At 34.1% G+C, this 20127-nt stretch overlaps 1 protein-coding gene across 1 annotated transcript in view; it reads left to right on the forward strand.

Annotated features, from left to right (window-relative positions):
* SENP7 (SUMO specific peptidase 7) overlaps nucleotides 1-20127 on the forward strand; it is a 141693-nt gene that overhangs the window by 84049 nt on the left and 37517 nt on the right. The window contains exons 8-12 of the mRNA XM_090276070.1: nucleotides 462-643; nucleotides 2481-2820; nucleotides 4018-4175; nucleotides 8855-8992; nucleotides 16097-16130. Of these exons, the coding sequence (XP_090132196.1) occupies nucleotides 462-643; nucleotides 2481-2820; nucleotides 4018-4175; nucleotides 8855-8992; nucleotides 16097-16130 (852 nt within the window). The remainder of the gene's footprint in view (nucleotides 1-461; nucleotides 644-2480; nucleotides 2821-4017; nucleotides 4176-8854; nucleotides 8993-16096; nucleotides 16131-20127) is intronic.

The following is a 20127-nucleotide window of genomic DNA, read 5'->3' on the forward strand; positions in this document are numbered from 1 at the left end:
ATATGTATGCATACATATGAAATGTACATTTTAAAAAATGATTTCTAAAAATAGCAATGAGTTATCAAGATGTTTTAAGACATGAATTTCTAAATTTTATTATGATTCCCTGTTCTCCCCCCCCCCCCCCCGCATCTTTTTTTGGTATTACAGTTAAATGCAGTTAGAGCAAAAGGTAAAACCTGGTTTGCTTGCCTTGCTTTGGTTATTAATGATACTCTATTTTACATATTTTTTTCATCTTATATTTATTGTACAGTGAACATTCACTTTGTGTATGCAGTTTAAAGTAGGGTACCTCTTTATATTTATCCATGTCAGTATGAGAATTTAACAGTGGACTTCTTTATAAAATTAGCTTTGGAAACAGTATAGCAATTTTGATGATGTTTCTGAGAATTTTTCTGAAAGGGGTTCTTTCTGGACTTTTTGGTTTATGTTTGTGTCTTTTGTTTTTTAAGACCTTAATAGTGGAAGTAGAGGTTATGATCATCTTGAGGAGGGGAGCAGAAACAAGGATGGTACATATTCTGATTCAAAAATGGAACCCACTCTAATTTCCAAGAAGAGAAAGAAAAGGCTTAGAAGTAATCTACCTGATTCTCATAATTCTACTTCTTTATATAAATCATCAGAACAGACAGTAAGTAGAGGTATTTAGATGTCATATAAAATAATTTGTGCTATGATAAAAATGAATTGACCGTGGCCAAATGATGTTATTTTAGGTTTCTGCTTTTATCATCTAATTAATTTCTTTTCTTTGTCTATTTTTTTATTTAAAAAATAATTTTAATGAAACTTTATTTTGCAGTTAATACAGTTACTGGCCCCTTATTTTAAATATTATGAATGACTAAAAAAAGTTAAGTTTGCTCCTCCTCTGATACCACTTCTTACTTAGTACTTTTATGTATTCTTCAGGCTTGTTTTATTTTCCCTTATTTTAACCACATACTATTTATGTTGTCTAGTTAATTGCTTTTCACTTGCTCTGTAAAATTATCAGATTTATTTTACCAGTAGTAATTTACTTAACAACTTCTTTAAGCTTCTCTTATCTAGAGTTTAGGGAATTTTTTTTTTTTAATGTTTTTTATTGATTATATTGTTACGACAGTTCCAATTTTCTCCCCTTTGCTCCCCTCCACCCAGCATCTCCCTCCCCCAGCAATCCCCCCCCAAGTCCATACCCCTGGTTTGTAAAAAATAACTATCCCCCCCCCCCAAATATTAGGACCCTTTGTAATCTTGTAAAGGACAATGGAGTTTTTTTTGTAAGTAAAGAATTACCATATGTAGTGCATACATTGCCTACAGAGGGGGACCCCAAAAAACCCAGAATTTATTTATAAAAAATTGCATGTAAGAATAATTTACATGTTTAAATTTTGGTCATCTTCAAAGTACTCTCAATTTGATGCAATACACTTATTGAGACTTTTTTTTTTCCACTGCTCAAAACAGTTTTTGAACTCATCAATTTTGGTGCCTTTTAGTACTTACATTGTTTTTTGTTTCACCTCTTTCATATCAGCAAAATGTTTCCCTTTGGGGACAAATAAACAAAAAGTTGCTGGGGCAAGATATGGTTAATAGGGAGAGTGGGGCACGGGGGTCATGCCGTTTTTAGTCAAAAACTTCCAAACAGCGCAGTGTGGGCAGGTGCGTTCATAGGTCACCCATCATGAAATGGGCAAATGCATCGAAAGAGTATTAAAAAATAATTCACTGAAGCTGAATCAACCTCTCACAACAGTGCCAGGTAGTACATTGATACAGATGGGTTCCTAGAATACTCAGTTAGCGGAGGAAGCTGGAAGCTTGTACTACAAGGGGCTCACCCTCTAGAAGGTAATTTTGGGGTTTTTTGGTTCCCCCTTTCTATTTTCAAAGATTTAGTACTGGGTAACTTCATATATATATACATAAAGACAGCTTTTTGATTTCCCTGATTCACAGGGCATTTCAGGACTTTCAGTGCCCTTGAGTTATAATTATAAACATGATTTAGATTTATGCAGTAACAGAGATTTGAAAGCAATGATAGATGTTCTTAATTTTTTATATTGCTATCCTCTTTTTAAGTTTTTAATTTTTTACCGTTGTTACTAGCCACATGATATCATATGGTCTCATTACTTTTGTAAAATAAAACTGTAAAATAAATTCTTTCATTCTAAAGTTGACTTAGATCATGGGAGACTGTCTGAAGCACTTGTAAATATGGGAGTCTCACCATCCCATCTTTTAAAAAAATGTTTAGGTGTCAGATTAACAGACCAAACTTATCTTTATACTTGGGAAACACTGGCAAGAGTGATGTAGTATAATTGTGTAGTTTCCTATTCCTATAGTTGTAGAAATGATATAATATTTTTACTTTTGTATTCTTCTGGAATTTAAACTTTGGTATAATTCTTTATGCTGGCCAAATTTGAATAATGCTAATTTTTTTGTATGCATTTATTTATGTTCAGAAAGAACAAGAGAATGACTCAAGCATATCCTCTGAGTTTGAAAAGTCAAGTGAAGACCATTATGAAGACCCAAAACTGCATGAAGAAATTACATCTGAACCTGTAGAAAGTGATTTCACTAAACTCTCTTCACTTAATAATCAGGAGTTGGCTTTGAGTGCTGCCCCCAAAAGCACCTCTGACTGTTCAGTCACTGAGACTTCTGAGAGCTCTATTTCCACTGATACTTTGGGGAAATCTACCCAGGTTGAGAAGGTTGAGAATAAGTTGAACACAATAGAAGAGTCTGTTTTAAGTGAACACAGTGAAGGGAACCAATCGTTGATCTCAGCTGAACCAAGTAAGTAACAGGAAGCTCTTAATTTTTTTCTGTTCTGCTTATTTTATTTCTCCTCTTGCATAAATTTGGCTAGGCAATAGCCATTTATGACATTATTGTGGAATATACTAACTAGGGAAAAAGTGATTTGGGATTTTGGGACTTCATGATGTTAATAATATTGATTTAAGCAAAAACAATGGCTTACTTGGAAGCAAAAGTAAATTTCTTTTTAGATTAGTGTTCTATAATTCATCTCATCAGATTTTAAAAGATTCCATAAGGACCATTATGATTGTCATTTGGTTGATGAAGCTGAAGTACACAGAGTTTAAGTGCTATTTAATTATTGTCATTAATTTTGATTAAATTAATTTTGAGTATTTGATGTCATCACATGATACATAAAAGGTCCTAAAGGATATAAAATGAATAGTCTTCCACATCTTCCCTAGCCATTTATTTCCCCCTCCTGGCAGCAACTAATGTAACAGGATTTAAAGTATAATTTAGAGTGATGGCACAATACATTATTAGGACTTGAACTTGTTCATAAGTTCTTCTCATAGCTTTATATCTTTTAAAATGTCTTCATCCTTTGACCTGCAGGTAACTGCTAAATAATAGCACTGATTTGGAGACATTGTATATAACTAGTATAAATCAGATAATAAATGATAGCTAGTTTCTAAATTGAATAAAAATGAATGATTAAGTTTAATGGGATTATTAAAGGTATACAATATTCCCTCACTTATCACGGGTATTACGTTCTAGACCCCCCTGCAGTAGGTGAAAATCCACGAAGTAGGAACCTTAACATTAATTTTAGTATTTATATATATTTTAAGGCTTTATAAACCCTTCCCACGTACTTCTAAACCATTCCCAGTCCCTTATTAACCTTTCCCACTCCCTTATTAACCTTTTCCACACTTTTATAAAAACACTATTTATGTTCTTAAACATATTCTACACTCTTAAGCCTACGTAACTTTAACAACATACCTATACAGTACCGCAAAATCCCGCGATATAGCGAAAAATCCTTGATAAATAATTAAATATAATATTTTTAAAAATCCCGTGATACAGTGAGGCCGTGATAAGTGAACTGCGATATAGAGAGGGGACTACTGTATTGCATGAGTTAGAACGTTCTCTTTTTGACATGTGATTATTGAGACACATTTGAAAAAATATGTTTTTCCTTTTTAGTTGTTGTTTCCAGTGATGAAGAAGGACCCGTTGAACATAAAAGTTCAGAAATTCTTAAATTACAATCTAAGCAAGACCATGGCATCACTAATGAAAATGAAAATATTTCTGAGTCAGCATTGCCAGAACTCCCATTGATGACGTGTGAATCAGTACAGGTAATTTATTTCTGCCTTCTCATAGATACATAGTGAAATATTCACTATTGGCTAATGACTGTTTTTAGATTCATCAAGGAGAATGTTTTAATACAAATTTAAAAAATTTTTAGTTTGAATTTTAAAACAACTTTCATGTTATTTTCAGAGAACTAGGTAATTGTCTTTATTTTGAAGGGAAAGGATTATACCATTTTTCCTGGTCATTAATATTTTCTCAGTCTAAATATTCTACTACTTGAATGTTTTTCTTTTTTAATGCTTCTCATTAGATATTTAAGTGCTTTATCACAACTTTTCTAGAATTGTAGTTTCTAGTATTTATCTGGTCTTGCCATACTGTAAGTACTTGGAATTATTCCTTTTCCTCACATTCTATTAAGGCAGTACAGTATAGAGGAAAGAGCATGGCTTTCGGAGATACACAGACCCGTGTTCAAATCCTGACTTTGCCATTTTGGCAAAGTCACTTAACTTACTTAAGCCTGATTTTCCTCATATTATAAACAAGGATAATGACACCTACCTCACAAAATTATTTTGAGTATTAAATAACATATGAAGGAATTAGAACAGTGTTACAAATCTATCCGTTGTTAAGTCCTTTGTATCTTCTTTCTTAAAAAAAATAATAAATGGTAGTCTCTGTTGGTTTAATGTCAGCCAATGTGTTTTTGACATAGCACTTTGGAGAGTCTAGCTCTAAAGTAAGGTTCAAGTCATTTATTGTCAGTTATTCATATTATGAACTTCCAGTTACCTTATTTTTAACAAATGATTATCAGTGACCACCAGTACAGAATTATGGTAAATTTCTGTTTGTTTGTTTTATTTTAATTAATTAATTAATTAATTATTTAACAAGGTTACTTTATTTTATTTTAATTTTATTTTATTTATCAGTTTTGAGAGAGAGGGGAAAGGAGAAAGAGAGTGAGAGAAACATCAATGTGCGGTTCCCTCTCAGCGCCCCTAACTGGGGATGTGGCCCACAACCCAGGCATGTGCCCTGACTGGGAATTGAACCAGTGACACTATGCTCGCAGGCTGATGCTCAATCCACTGAGCCACAGCAGCCAGGGCTTGTTGCTTTGTTTTTGAATGATGTAGAGACTATTATTCTACGGAATGTGATGAAGAATATGGTCAGTTTTATGAAAACATCAGGTGGTCTTATTAGTTTCATGGGTGTTTCTATTGTATTAGGCATTCCATACAGAGATCACCTCAGCAACTGTGTCACATGTTTTTGTTAAAATGTAACCATTCTTGCCCTATGGGCCAATACCGTACTTGATGGCTTAGTTGTAATTAAAACAGAGTTTTTGTTCATAGTTAGATCAAACTTCTAGATCAGCGATTTTCAACCTTTTTCCTCTCATGGCACACATCAGCTAATTACCAGATTTCTGTGGCATACCAAAAAATATACTTTTTTGCCTATCTGACAGAAAAAGTAGGTATAATTTTGATTTATTCACACTGGAAACTATTGTTGTGCTGGCTATTCTCATTTTTTTATTTGATAATCTAAGGGAAAAGAGGTTAGTGTTCCTAAATAGTCAGGTAGGTATTGTATATTTTAAAAATTCTTGCAGCACATGAGTTGGAAATCGCTGTTCTAGATGACTTAGTTCCTTGGGCAGCATGTGAATTTACAGTGCAGTATGAAATGATTGTATTATAAGAAAATAACGCCCTGGCAGTTGGTTAGAGCATCGTCCTGATATGCCATGGTTGTAGGTTAGATCTCTGTCAGGGCACGTACAAGAAACAGCCAATGAATGCGTAAATAAAGTGGAACAACAAACTGATTTTTCTTGCTCTCTTTCCAAAATCAGTTAAAAAATAAAATTAAAAGAAGAAAAAGAAAACATCATAGAACTGACAGAATATAGTCACATGGTCACAACCAAACAGCAAATAATATGGAGTTCTACCAAGATCTATAAGGCAACCCTGACTGGCGCGGCTCAGTGGGTTGTGTGTGGTCCCCTAAGCAAAAGGTTGCCAGTTTGATTCCTGGTCAGGGCACATGCTTAGGTTGCTGGCCAGGTCCCTAGTTGGGGGCGTGTGAGAGGCAGCCAGTGTTCTCTGACACATCTATGTTTCTTTCCCTTTCTTTCTCCCTCTCTTCCCTACTCTCTAAAAATAAATAAATCAATAAAATCACTAAAAAAAGATATGTAAAGCAGAATACCATAACATTTCCACATTCTCCCTTGTTTCCAGTTTTATTTTTTTATTTTTTTTATTTTTTTTTTTGGGTTTTTAAGGGAGCTTTTAATATATCAGAAGTAATTCCTTATAGTGATTTGAAAAAAGTATTAGAATATATGAACAAGTAAAGCTTAATAATTTAGGATTTACTTTTATAAAAGTTGACAAAAAAATAAAATGTTATACTTGCATTTTGAACATAATATAACACAAAACATCCAAAGTTAAACACTGATCTCCCATGCCTGACTTAGACTTAGATATAGAGTATTTTAATTTTATAGAAAGGAACTTTCAAAGTTTTCTCAATGCTTATAGAATATACTATGATTCCTCATTAAAATCTTCATGAAATTTAAAAGGCTGGTATTACAATAAAAGTAATTATTTTTTTCTTGACTATTCTAAAACATGCCAGTTTGGGCTAGTGTTCAGATTTTCGACGAATGAGTACCCAAGAATATGTTTTAATACATTTAGTTAGGTAAGTTTGTTTACAGTCACAATAGAAATACACACCTTTGACTTTCAGATATTGGAAAAAAAAAAAGCTTATAGAACATAGAAGGTATTTTGGGCCAAGTTACTTCTTAGGAAAAACAATGCATTATGTTGCTCAAATTTTAAACTAAATTCTTAAAAGCATTAAAAAAATTGTATTTTGTAATTATCAAGCAATACATTCATGTGGTGTAAGAAGATAAAACAAATAAAAAATCTCAAATTATTTCAAGAGTTAAGAAATACAAAATTTTCAAATTAATAAATTATCTTTGCCGTTTGGAAAAAATGCTTTACTTTTCATTTCAAATTAAATGCCTGGCACATAATTTAGAAGAATCTAGCTAAATTATTTGGTAATATTTATATGGTGACATTTCTCAGGGTAGACATTTCACACAACAGTTTTCAATTAATGCTGAAAAATATTAATTTGTAATTTTAATCACAATGAATGATAAACAGAGTAACAATTTACTCAGCAAGTTAGATGGCATAAGGTGTAATAAAAAAATAATATGATAGATAACTGCTCAATGTGCAATTGTTCCCATTAGTAATATTAAGCCAAGAATTTGATAGATATTGCATTCACTGGATTACATGTTTCCATGTATGCAATTTGATCAACTAGAAAAAAAACAATAGGTACACAAAATGTGTTTTCTTTTTTCTTTTTTTAAAAGAGTAGCTCAATGATTTGGGGGATTGTTTCCAGTTTTAAATGAAGTTATGGGAAACATGGATTGGTAACATGTAGGAGGCAGTTAGTCTTTACAAAATGTGAGGCCCAATAAGAAATTTCTGTTCTTCTCTACCTTATAATTTTATCTCACACACACACACTTCTTTGATTGGAGCCATCTGTAGTTGATTTGATTCCCCTTTTTACTTAGGGGATAAGAACAGTTTAGTAAGCAATAAAAGATGAAAATGACAAAGAAATTCCATTAAGCAGATAAGTGGCGTTATGATGAGTACAAAATAATGAGTACTGTGTATGTTTCAGATGAGGACTAATTATTTTCTAGAGGCGTGTAGCGAGTTAGTACACATGCATAATTGCTCTAGTGATAATTTATTTGGTTACTTGTGATGTCAGGGTTAAAGAAGGATAATGTGCAAAGGCTAGGCAAAGGTGGAGTTGAAAAAGTTATTTCAAAGCAGTGTAAAATTGAAGAGAGATTGTGGGCGACAGTTACTGCTTATTCTGCCTGGTTATCTATTGTAATTTAAAAACAGAGTTGTGTAGTGGTTTGTGTGGAAGTGGTATGATTTTTGAGGTTGTAGGCAACCGGTTGGCTATTCTTCAGAAAGAACATATAGTAACATACATAGATTTCATGTAACAGATGGTTTTTAGGCACTTGCATCCTTTCATTGCTCACTACACTCTCAATAGCTGAGTGCATCAGCTCGGTTTATGAAAGCAATTTTATGTGGTTGAAATAACCCTTGACTTGGAGATAGAGGAATGAATTTATTTTAGCTTTGCTTTTTACTAACTGCATTACTTTGGGCAGTCACTTAACCAGTCCAAACATCTATTAATTTAAGAAATGGAAAAAAGAAAATTACTTCATGGAGTGGTTGTGGTGATTAAAAAAGAGAATATATTTAAAAACTCATTTTAAATTAAAACACTATATATATTCTGTTGAGTTAAAATGAATAAAGGGAAAATTGTGTTTGATTTTGATATAGACGAAAATAATTTCTAGAGCTTAGACCTATGGAATTAATTTAGGATTCGACTATTAAGAGTAATTTTCTCAAGGTAAGTCATGTACTATTTAAGAAAAAATAATCTAGAAAATTATTTCCTCACAGTAAGAACCATATAAACTCCTTCAGTTTCATTAATAGTAACTTAAAGAAGTATTTTACTTTGGAAAATCATTGTCGGCATTTATATAATATTGAGGGTTATAAGCATTTTATAATTTATTCCATGTTAGGCTTCATCTGAATTATGTCCTATTATGGAAAATGTTTCCTGTATAATACCTAGTAATGAGATGGATCTACAACTGGATTTTGTATTTACTTCTGTTTATATTGGTAAAATAAAAGGAGCTTCTAAAGGTTGTATTACAGTAAGTATATTTTATTTTATTTTACTTTGTTATTTTTGGGTCTTGGACAAGGCATTTCAGATAGTCTTTTTTTTAGTGCAAATGAAAACAGAACTGAGAATAATTTTGTATGGGACACTTTATATATGTTATTGTGCATATTTTGAAACATATCTTTAATTGGAAGGGGATTTCTAAATCACGAGGGGATGCCCTAAAATTGTATTTTTGCTCTGCCTACTCTAATGAAAATCATGTATAAAAACTACATATTGATACTCTTTGCTCTGAAGCTAATGTAGTAATGAAGTATATTTTTATTCAGGGTACAGTTGGGAGCAGAAATAAAAAAATCTCATTTTGATGATTTAAGTTGTTATAAACTGAGTTCTCCAGATTATTAAACTTGTTATTTAAGGATCTCCAAGAACAGTTCCTACTCTGTTTTTCTACTTTTTCTTTCAGTATTCTTTCTCATATAATGTATATGAATGGCAGACTGGATTTTACTCTGTTTACTATATTTTCTCAGCATTTCTGCCTGCTAAAATCATAGTCATCTTTTAAGGCATAAGCCTGTTCCAGGAATCCTTTTTTGACTTCTCTCCTTCCTACTCAGAATTGACTTCTCTTTTTACTGTACACTTTTGCACATGTATTGTAATACACACACAGACACACACACACATACATGTATTTATTTATTTATTTATAGAGGTGGGGAAGGGAGGGAGAAAGAGAGGGAGAGAAACAGCAATGTGTGGTTGCCTCTTGCATACCCCTAAATGGGGACATGGCCTGCAGCCCAGGCATGTGCCCTGACTGGGAATCGAACCGGCAACCCTTTGGTTCTCAGGCCGGCACTCAATCCACTGAGCCACACTGGCCAGGACTACATGTGTTGTAATATTTATTCTACATCTTTATAATTATTTATATTCTTGTCTGAATCTCTCCATTAGCCTTAAGCTTCTTGTGGTAAAGAGCTGTGCTTTTTCTTTTATCCTTTCTAAATGACTGAAACCTAAATAGGCCCTATAAACTTCAGTTAAATTGAACTGTCTACATCAGGTTATAACTCAGGTATTTTCCTAAAAGTTTTATTAATGTTTCACTGTGTTAGGAGTAGAACATGGAATATAAGAATGGTAAGACATGGTCTCTGCTTTCAAGGAACTTAAAATGTACAATGGAAATATGTACAAAAAGGATACATGTGAGAATGAGTACCTGTATCTGGAGGAATCAGGGAAGGCATGCAGAGAAGACAGTGCATGATTTAAGACATTAGATAGATGTTTACTTGGTGACAATATTGGGGAAGACTTAATCCCAATATAGTAAACTTTATGTACAAATCCAACAAATCCTGGGAGCTATAAATAACAAGGATTGTGATATAGTTAAAATAACAAGGATTGTGATACAGTTAAAATTGCTTTGATTGAAAGCATAAGAGCAATTTAGTTTAAAATGTATATTCCCTGGTCACTAGTTTTCAGATATTGATATATATATATATATATGTATATTTAAGTATATTTATTGATTATATTGTTACAATAGTTCCAATTTTTTCCCCTTTGCTCCCCTCTGCCCAGCACCCCCCTCTCCCAGCAATTGCCCCCCCCCAAGTCCATGCCCATGGGTCGTACATACAAGCTCTCTTGCCTCACCCTTTCATATATTCTTCTTCTTTTAAAATAATTAATTAGTTAATTATTTTAACAATAAAAAATAACAATCCCTCCCTCTCAGACTTAAGACCCTTTATAAGCTTATAAAGACAATGGGCGAAGGTCTCGAGCTCCTCTAGCTGCTTCAAGCTGGACATGGTCGTCGTCTTACCTACCCTTGGGTCCAGAAATTCCTAATAAGAGTGGGGGTGTGGAGGGGAGGGTGGCCTTCCCACATGGGGAAGGATCGTGCCGATTCCAGGTCAGTTGGCTGTCCCCGGGCAATGGTGTGCTTGGTTTAACAGGCTGGCATCCTTGTTGTATTCTGGGGACAACAGATTTGGCAACAGGTTTAAAAGACATCATTCAATCCATAGCCACTAGATGACAAAAGGCAGGTATTAATTTTTCAATGTCTCACATTAGGGAAAAGAAGGGCTTCTTTGGAGGAAGGTGTGCCAGGCACATCACACCTGTCCAAAACCCTTTTGCCCATTATATTTAGTTTGGGCTGAGGGAAATATTTTAGGTTTCCCCCCTCTCAGACCTCTGGGCTCTTTCTGTCCAAGCCATTAGGATAGAAAAGAGAAACCAGTTTTAAAGTGAAGCCCACAGACCACCCCATACTTCGCCAACCTAGCCACCTTACTTCAGCCAAACTGTTGAGTCTCAGGAGGCATCGCTGCAGACAGGATTAAGTGAGGCCTATATGTACAGATAATCACTCAGGTAATGAGATTATAGGCTTATGCCCTTTGGAAACAGAAAACACATGTTAATTTATGTAACATAACCCACAAACAAGTCTCTAAATCTGTAGGACTGTCTTATTGGAAAGGCATCCAGTTGCAAGGCATTTGACATTCTTCTTGCCTGTAAATTAAACATCTTTGATGATACCACAGACATAGTTTAACGGTCACATTGTGATGTAGCGGCCTTTTCTGTCTCTCTGTGGTTATAAGACTTCTCTCCAGCTTCTGTTCGGTTGATTATTCCAGATGATTTCTCCAAAATTAAGTTGTAAATCCAGACTGGTCCTGGGAGGAGGTTAATGTAGCTTCCACTTACTCCGCCATCTTGGATCCCCCAGATATTGATATTTTTGGCATGCCTGTGGTGATTTTGCAATTCTTTAAGGAATTTTGTTCACTTTTCATCCCCCTACCCCTCAGCATTTTGCTTTTTTATTTTAAATTTAGGTTTAAGCAATTTTTTAAAAAATACTTTGTAATGGCAAAAATTGGGAAACTTCATTATATGATAATAATTGATTAGCTGGGGAGGAAAATCCAACATACATATTCAACAATTATATTATTACATAGTTAGTTGGGCTTGTTATGGGCAAAAAACAAAACCAAACAAAAATTACAGATGAATAAAGGAATAATTTAAAAGAACACCTATAATCTTGCTTGTCTGGAGACACTGCCACTAATTCTAAAATAAATATTCTATATTCTTCATATTAGGTGTATATATGTGTAACACAAAAGGGTATGGCATACATATTGTTTTGTGACTCCCCATAATTTTATTAAATTAAATTAATTCATGTACCTGTTTTAAGATGCTTGGTTTGTCCTTAATTCCTGACTGTTTGCACATTTCAGCTCTCTCAGTATTTTGCTATTACAAATAGTAGGGGACTGCAAATATTCAATAAGTGACATAAGTAGGTCTTAAAGAAATCTGTCTGTTGCCCTGGCCAAGTGGCTCAATTGGTTGGAGCATCATCTCATACACCAAAATGTTGCAGGTTTGATCCCAGGTCAGGGCACATGCCTAGGTTGTGGGTTCAGTTCCCAGTTGGTGTGCATACTGGAGTCAGCTGATCAATGTTTCTTTCTCATATTGATGATTTTTTCTCTTTCTCTTCCTTCCACTCCCCCTGAAAAAATCAATAAACATGTCCTCAGGTGAGGATTTTAAAAAATTCTCTGTTTGTTGGAACACTTCTTATAATTAAAGTAAAAAATTTAAATGTCTAATTTTATGAAAGTGATTTAGTAAATCAAAGCAAATATATGCAGGTAAAATATATGCATATAAGGAAAGACTGAGAGAAATTCTGTAAAAATTAGAACAGTTATGTTATGATGGAGAGAGCATAAAGTTTTAAAAGTTATAAAAATATAATTTAATTAAAATTAAAATCTTTGAATTTTTCAAAAAGACTTTTAATATATGTTCTTTTTTAGACAAAGTTCACGATGCTCTGTAACTTAGAAATTAAAAAACTTGTTGTTGGTGGGGTGGGAAATGTATTAGAGAATTGAACTCAGTCATTTTCCAAATGCTTAATGAGTGTCTACTATGTACTGTTGCAGACACTGGAGATATAGTTCTAACTCTCATGGTAGTTACAATTTAGCTGAGCTAGAAAAATGCCTATAGTGGTAAACTGTTAAATGAATTAGTCATTTTTTAAATAGTTACTATAACTTTTTTTTAGTGTAGAGCAGCCATTTTCAACTTTTTTCATTTTATGGTATACATAAACTAATTACTAAAATTCTGCGGCACATCAAAAAATATATTTTGCCGATCTGACAATAAAAAAATAGGCATCATTTTGATTGATTTGGAAAAAAAAAAAAAGTAGTTATCGACCCCTTTTGCTCCAAAGTGACTTTTTAAAAATCAGGTGCCTGTACTTATATATAAGGATTTCTGGTACCAAGAATTAACCAATCAGATGCAACTTTATTATGCAGAGTGACCAGTAAGATGCAATTCTATTATATGACCTGTATATTTTTGGTTCAAGACAAGGCATTCACAGCAGATGGCTATTGTTGTGTTGACTGTTACCATTTTTTAGTTTGACAATCTAAGGGAAAAGAGGTCAGTGCTTCTGACTAAATAGTGAAGTGTTGTGTTTTAAAAATTCTTGTGCCACACAGGTTGAAAATCGGTGGTGTAGAGAATGCTGCAGTAGATGTGAACACTTTATTGATAGCAGGAAAATATTAAGTACCTATTATGTTCAGGAAACTATTGGCTGTTGTAATAGCTCTTATGTTCAGCCCTTATTTTTAAGTTTATTTATTTATTTTAAAAATTTTGCAGGGGATCTATTTTTTTATTTTTTAAAAAGACTTTAGTTACTTATTTTTAGAGAGAGGGGAAGGGATGGAAAAAGAGAGGGAGAGAAACAATGTGTGGTTGTCTCTTGCATGTCCCCAACTGGAGACCTGGCCTGTAACCCCGGCATGTGCCTTGACTGGGAATCAGACTGGCGACCCTTTGGTTCATAGGCCGGTGCTCAATCCACTGAGCCACACTAGCCAGGGCTAATATTTTTTAGTTTAAATAGATGTGAAATGATTTCACAGAACTGAGTTTACCCTACCACAAAAACATCTTTCTCATTTTCTTAATTGGTGATTAAATTTTTGCTGAGAATGGGGCTTTGCTTTTCAGAGAGGTTACATGTTGGCTTAATCATCATACAGAGTTATAAATGAGTATCATATCCTTGCTGAGCTGAAAGATGTGACAGGGTAAGAATACTTAGAGTGAAAGGAGAGAATAATACATATAGAAAGTAAAGGCTAAAGATATATGGCTGCACTACTTCTAGTTCATAATTCTGTAGTAATGACTATAAAAATTTAAAAACAAACATTCATTTTGTATAGTTATTTTCATTTGCTAAGATATATATTTTTGAGATTAAAGACCCAGTGAAACATGTCAGAAAGAATTTGGCAATGGAAAATATACCCCAAATAGATACACGATTCTGTGAAAATGACAGAATAATAAAGTGAATTTGACTAAATTAAACTAGATGACATACTTAATCAGATGCGTGCACTAACAATAATAGTTCCCTTTGATTAACGGTCCTATCTAAAACTGAGAGAAGTTTAGTAAGTTACCTAATTTATCTACTTACTATTTTTTTTAAGTAGTAGAGATAACAGAGGTAGGATTTGAACCCCAAGCTTAGCTTTTAACTCGTGCCATTTTGCGCAAATTTTGCTTTAGTGCCTAACTTACACTATGAAATATGAGTTTTATATTGATGAAACTACAGTATAAAATAATTTTTTAATTTGCAAAAGAAGTGGAGTAACAGTAAACTTGTTTTTTATTTTTTGGTACCCATGTACCAAGACCATGTTCAATTTTGTTTTGTGCTCACAGACTCTGTACCCCTGATTTGGTCAACAATTCATAAATTTGTTGCTCAAAAGAGGAACCTAACCAAAGAATAAATAAGTAAGCATAAATCCAATTTGCATTAATAGAAAAACAAATGTCAAAGCACAAGCCTATTTTAGATGGTACGTTTAAGATTTGGGTGCTCTACAACTCTTTGAGAGTTTATTATAAAAACAACACTTAAGGAGGTCAGATATATATATCAGGGTATCGAGAGAAAATTAGCATCCTGGGTGAAGGAGCAGAAAGAACAAGAACCTTGCTGAATCCTCAGTCAGATGGGAATTTGTAACACAGAGCAAAGAAAGATGAATGCTGGGAATGTCGACAGAGCCAAGAATCAAACCCTGTTTTGTGGCTGGTTTATTTACCAGAGTCAGTGACAGTTCTTGGCAGTTTCTTTTGGACTTTGTCTTATTCTTTAAAAAGTTAGGAAACATGTTTGAAAAATACATTAAGCAAATGTTCTTTTAAATGCTTATTGAGAATTAAATTATTTTTACAGGGTTCTTTTTTAAATTGAATTTATTGGGGTTGCATTGGTTAATAAAATTATATAGGTTTCAGGGGTACAGTTTTATAATACATCATCTGTATATTGTGTGTCCACCCCCCACCCCCGGAAGTCAAGTGTCTCCTTCCATCACCATTTGTCTCCCCTTTACCATCTCTTACTTCCCCCCACCCCCCTTTCCCTCTGGTAATCACCATACTGTTGTCTATGAGGGTTTTTTTTTTTTTTTTCTTCTTAATCCCTTTTTCACCCAGTCCTCCTACCTGCTCCCCTCTGACAGCTGTCAGTCTGTTCTCTGTATCCATGAATCTTTCTCTTTTGTTTGTCAGTTTAATTTGCTCATTAGATTCCACATGTAAGTGAAATCATATTGCATTTGTCTTTCTCTGACTGGCTTATTTCACTTAGCAAAATACTCCCCAGGTTCATCTATGCTGTTGCAAAGGGTAAGATTTCCTTCTTTTAACAGCTGAGTTGTATTCTATTCTATAAATGTATCAAACCTTTTTTATTCACTCATTTACTGATGCATACTTGGGCTGCTTCCAGATCTTGGCTATTGTAAGTAATTCTTGTACAGGGTTCTTAAACTTCAATAAAACTAAGTGAAACATATTCCTGGTTTATTAGCAAAAAAGCTTGAGCACTTTTAGTGTAGACTTTGAATATATACTTGTGGTTTGAAAAAGAAAAAAGTGAAAATTTTGAATGGAACAACATTTTGGTAACTCATTTTTTGCTTTTGTATTTTTCCTTTAGTTCACACCTAAGTATGTTAAGATCCCATTTCAAGGTAAGCAATCATTGTCTTATGACCACTTTTCACTGTAATTTGGAGCATAAAATAATTGGTTAGCTAAAATTCTGAAATCTGCAACAAGTTTTCCAGAATTTTTCCCAGTATAGAATTTAAGTAAAACCAAGGTTAATAATGTTTTTCAGCGTAACACTTTTTTTTAGCAGCTTCAAAAGGAGTTAAAATTTTTAAAAATACTGAAATAGTACACTACTGTTTTAATGACTTCAAGTCAAATAATATAAAGGGACTCATGAATAATTTCTTGGGTTTAGCAGAAATAATGTTTTGATTGAAGAAGTTTTGGTATGTAAAAATAGAAGCAATAGGAACTGTAAGGGAAGAAGCATAAGGAAAAATTTTAATTATGTAAACGTGTGAAATGGTTTTGCATAGGGGTTAAGAGTTTTTTTTAATACCACATTTTTAGCTGAATAATGCAAAATAGATTGGGAAATATACTTGAAACTTGAAGAGACTCGGACCATTTCTCATTCCATTTGAAAACCTTTCAGAATAAATAATGATGCAAGAAAAATAATAAGAAATATAGAGGATGACTTGTGAGAGAGAAGAATGAAGAGGAAAATATATACACAAATAGCATTTCAGAAATGAACTAGGTAACAGGAAGGAAGCTTTTGTTCCGAGAATGAAGATGTGACCAAAGTATCTTTAATGGGACTCCCCAGATACCCATGTACAGAAATCACAAATATATGTTATGATAATGATTCTAATGATTAGGAAGTTGCTGTAAGCAGTAAGAATACATAAGGCACAGAATAAATATGTTGATAGTCCTAATTAGGAAATTTTTATAAGTTATGGAATAATGTAACTTAGCAATTTAACAAAGAAATAAATATCTATGATTCAAAAGGAAATAAAGAAAATAAGTGCTATAGTGTAACAGAGGTACTTATCAAATTCTTTTTTTTTAACCTTGGTATAATTTAAATATAACATTATGTTAATTACAGGTGTGCAACATAATAATTTGATATTTTTATATACTGTTGACCCTTAAACAACATGGATTCGAACTGCATGGGTCCACATGTACATGGATCTTTTTTTTCCCCCAGAAAATATACAGTTGGCCCGACATATCTCCAGGTTTTACATCTGTGGATTCAACCAACAGTGGATTGAAAATAGTATTTTCCATCTGTGGTTGGGGTTCCTCAGATGCAGAGGACCTACTGTATTCATTGTTTTGTGCCATTTTATATGAGGGACTCGAGCATTTGCTGACTTATCTGTGGTGAAGGGGGCCTGGATACAGGCACCCTGAAGTCTTGTGCTGTTCAAAGGTCAACTCTATTGCATAGTGATCCCCACAGTAAGTTTAGTAAACGTGCATTCCTGGACCAAGTTATAAAAAACTATTTTCCTTGTGATAGGATTTTTAAGAAATATTCTCTTACTTTTAAAAAAAATAAAATATTTTATTTATTTTAGAGAAAGGGGAAGGTAGGGAGAAAGAGAGGGAGAGAAAATCGATGTGTGGGAGAAGCATCAGTCAGCTGCCTCTCACACACACCCTAAACAAGGAAGAAGCCTACAACCGAGGCATGTGCCCTGACCTGGAATCAAACCACTGACCCTTCACTTTGTGGGATGACACCCAAACAACTGAGCCTTGCTGGTCAGGGTTTTCTTAGCGACTTTCAAATATGCTTAATACAGTATTATTAACCATAGTCACCATGTTGTATGGTAAATCCTTGTGAATTTTTTATTATAACTGAAAGTTTGTACCTTTTGACTCCTTTACCCATTTTGCCCACCTCATCCTCTGCCTCTTGAAACCATCATCCCAATCTGATCTCAATATATGAGCTTGGTGGTTTTTTAGAATCTGCATAATAAGTGCTATTATATGGTATTTGTCTTTTTCTGTCTGACTTATTCACTTAGCATAATATCCTCAAGGTCCATCCATGTTGTCACATATGGCAGTAATTCTCTTCTGTGTTGTCACATATGGCAGTATTTCATTCTCTTCTATGGCTAAATAGTATTCCAACACACACACACACACACACACACACACACACACACACACACACACACACAATTTATCCTTTCCTTTATCAATGGGCATTTAAGTCATTTCCATATCTTGGCTATTGTAAATAATGCTGTAGTGAACATCGTGGTGCACATGTTGTTTTTGAATTAGTGTTTTTGTTTTCTTTGTATAAATACCCAGAGTGGAATTGCTAGATCACATGGTAAGTCTGTTTTTAAGTTTTTGAGGAACCTTCATGCTGTTTTCTGCAGTGGCTGCACCAATTTACATTCCCACCAACAGTGCATAAGGATTCTCTTCTTCATATCCTCACCAACACTTAAGTCTTCTCTTTTTGAAAATAGCTATTCTAACAGGTGTGAGGTAATATGTTATTGTGGTGTTGACTTGCATTTTCATGATTAGTGATTTGAGCACCTGTTCATGTACCTGTTGGTTATATGTCTTCTTTGGAAAAATATTAGTTTCTCTGCTCACTTTTTAATTAAATTGTTTTTTTTTCCTAGTGAGTTGTATGAGTTCTTTACTGGCTGGTTTAGCTCAGTGGATTGAGCGTCGGCCTGCGAGCTAAGTGTCACTGGTTCGATCTTCCAGTCAGGGCACATCAGAGAAGGAAAACTCTGACTCCAAAAAACCTCCGCTGCCTTGCGGCATACCTCTTCAGGGGAAAGGCTAAGGGAGTAAACCCCGACAGAAAATCCGGAGCCGGAGTCCCTAAGGCGGTTTGACGTTGTAGTCAACACCGGCAACTCCTGCGGCGCACCTGAAGCCAAGCTGTATTGACTCCGTCTTTCCCTTGGATCCTTCAGCTGCGAAGAGAGGGGGGGTCTGCTGCATGGGCAACAGCAGACCCTCCATATCACCCTGCCCAGGCTCTGTAGCTTCATGCAAGATGTCGATTCAACACGGGAGGAGACAGATACCGTGTCACTCCCGAGTCGGACTGCACAGCCATTCTCGGTGGTGCAGATAGACTCTTAAGAAGCTACACCATCGTCTCTCGAGACGGACGGCTGCCGACGACGACGACGACGACGATGTATGAGTTCTTTATATATATTTTGGATATTAACCTCTTATTAGATATATGATCTGCAAATATTTTCTCCTGTTCACTATGTTTTCTTTTTATTTTGTTGTAGATTTCCTCTGTTGTGCAGAAGCTTTTTAGTTTGAATGTAGTTCTATAACTATAACCTATAAAGACTCATATAACAGAGCTACTTCTCAGATTGTGATACAAACCTCAAAAATATATTTTAGGTTTTCATAGTTAATATTTCTATTTTGTTTCAAATATTGCTCTTTTATAACTTTCCTATCCCATATGATTTTTAAAAGATGATTTTAATTAAAAATTGTGGAAAAATACTTTGTCAGTGGTAATGGGTTTATGATTTTTTAATGGAAGAGGAAAATATCTGTCTTACCCAAATTTGGTCTCTGCAGAGTTCCTATATACAAAAATCTTTTAAAAACAAGACATACATACGTGTGTATGTGTGTATGTGTGTGTGTGTGTGTTTAGATGGGGAAGCTAGAAAATGTTTACTCTTTATAGCAGCTAAGGGAAAATTGATTTATTCATATTTATATTAGCTGCTAATTATGTTTGGCTGTGGCTTAAAAAAGATAGTTTGTTTTTCCTTCACATAGAAAAAATCTAGAAGTAGGCCGAAAAGGGCTGATACGGTGTTTCTTTGGTCATCAGGAGCCCAGGTTTATTTATTTTTTCTACTCTGTCACCTCTGACACATGACTTTCATCCTCAGGTTTGTCTCATGGTCCATATGGCTGCTCATACACTGTCATCATGTTAGTGTTCCAGGTAAAAAGCAGAAGTAAGGGAAAAATGGTTAACAGGACACATACCACATAAAGAGCCTTTACAGATGTGTATGCCACCTAACCTCTTCTACGTACATATTTTTAGTTTGATCTTGGTCATATGATCAC

The sequence above is a fragment of the Furipterus horrens genome, unplaced genomic scaffold, assembly GCF_987537825.1.
Source record: "Furipterus horrens unplaced genomic scaffold, mFurHor1.1.pri manual_scaffold_1, whole genome shotgun sequence".
Taxonomy (NCBI): Eukaryota; Metazoa; Chordata; class Mammalia; order Chiroptera; family Furipteridae; genus Furipterus; species Furipterus horrens.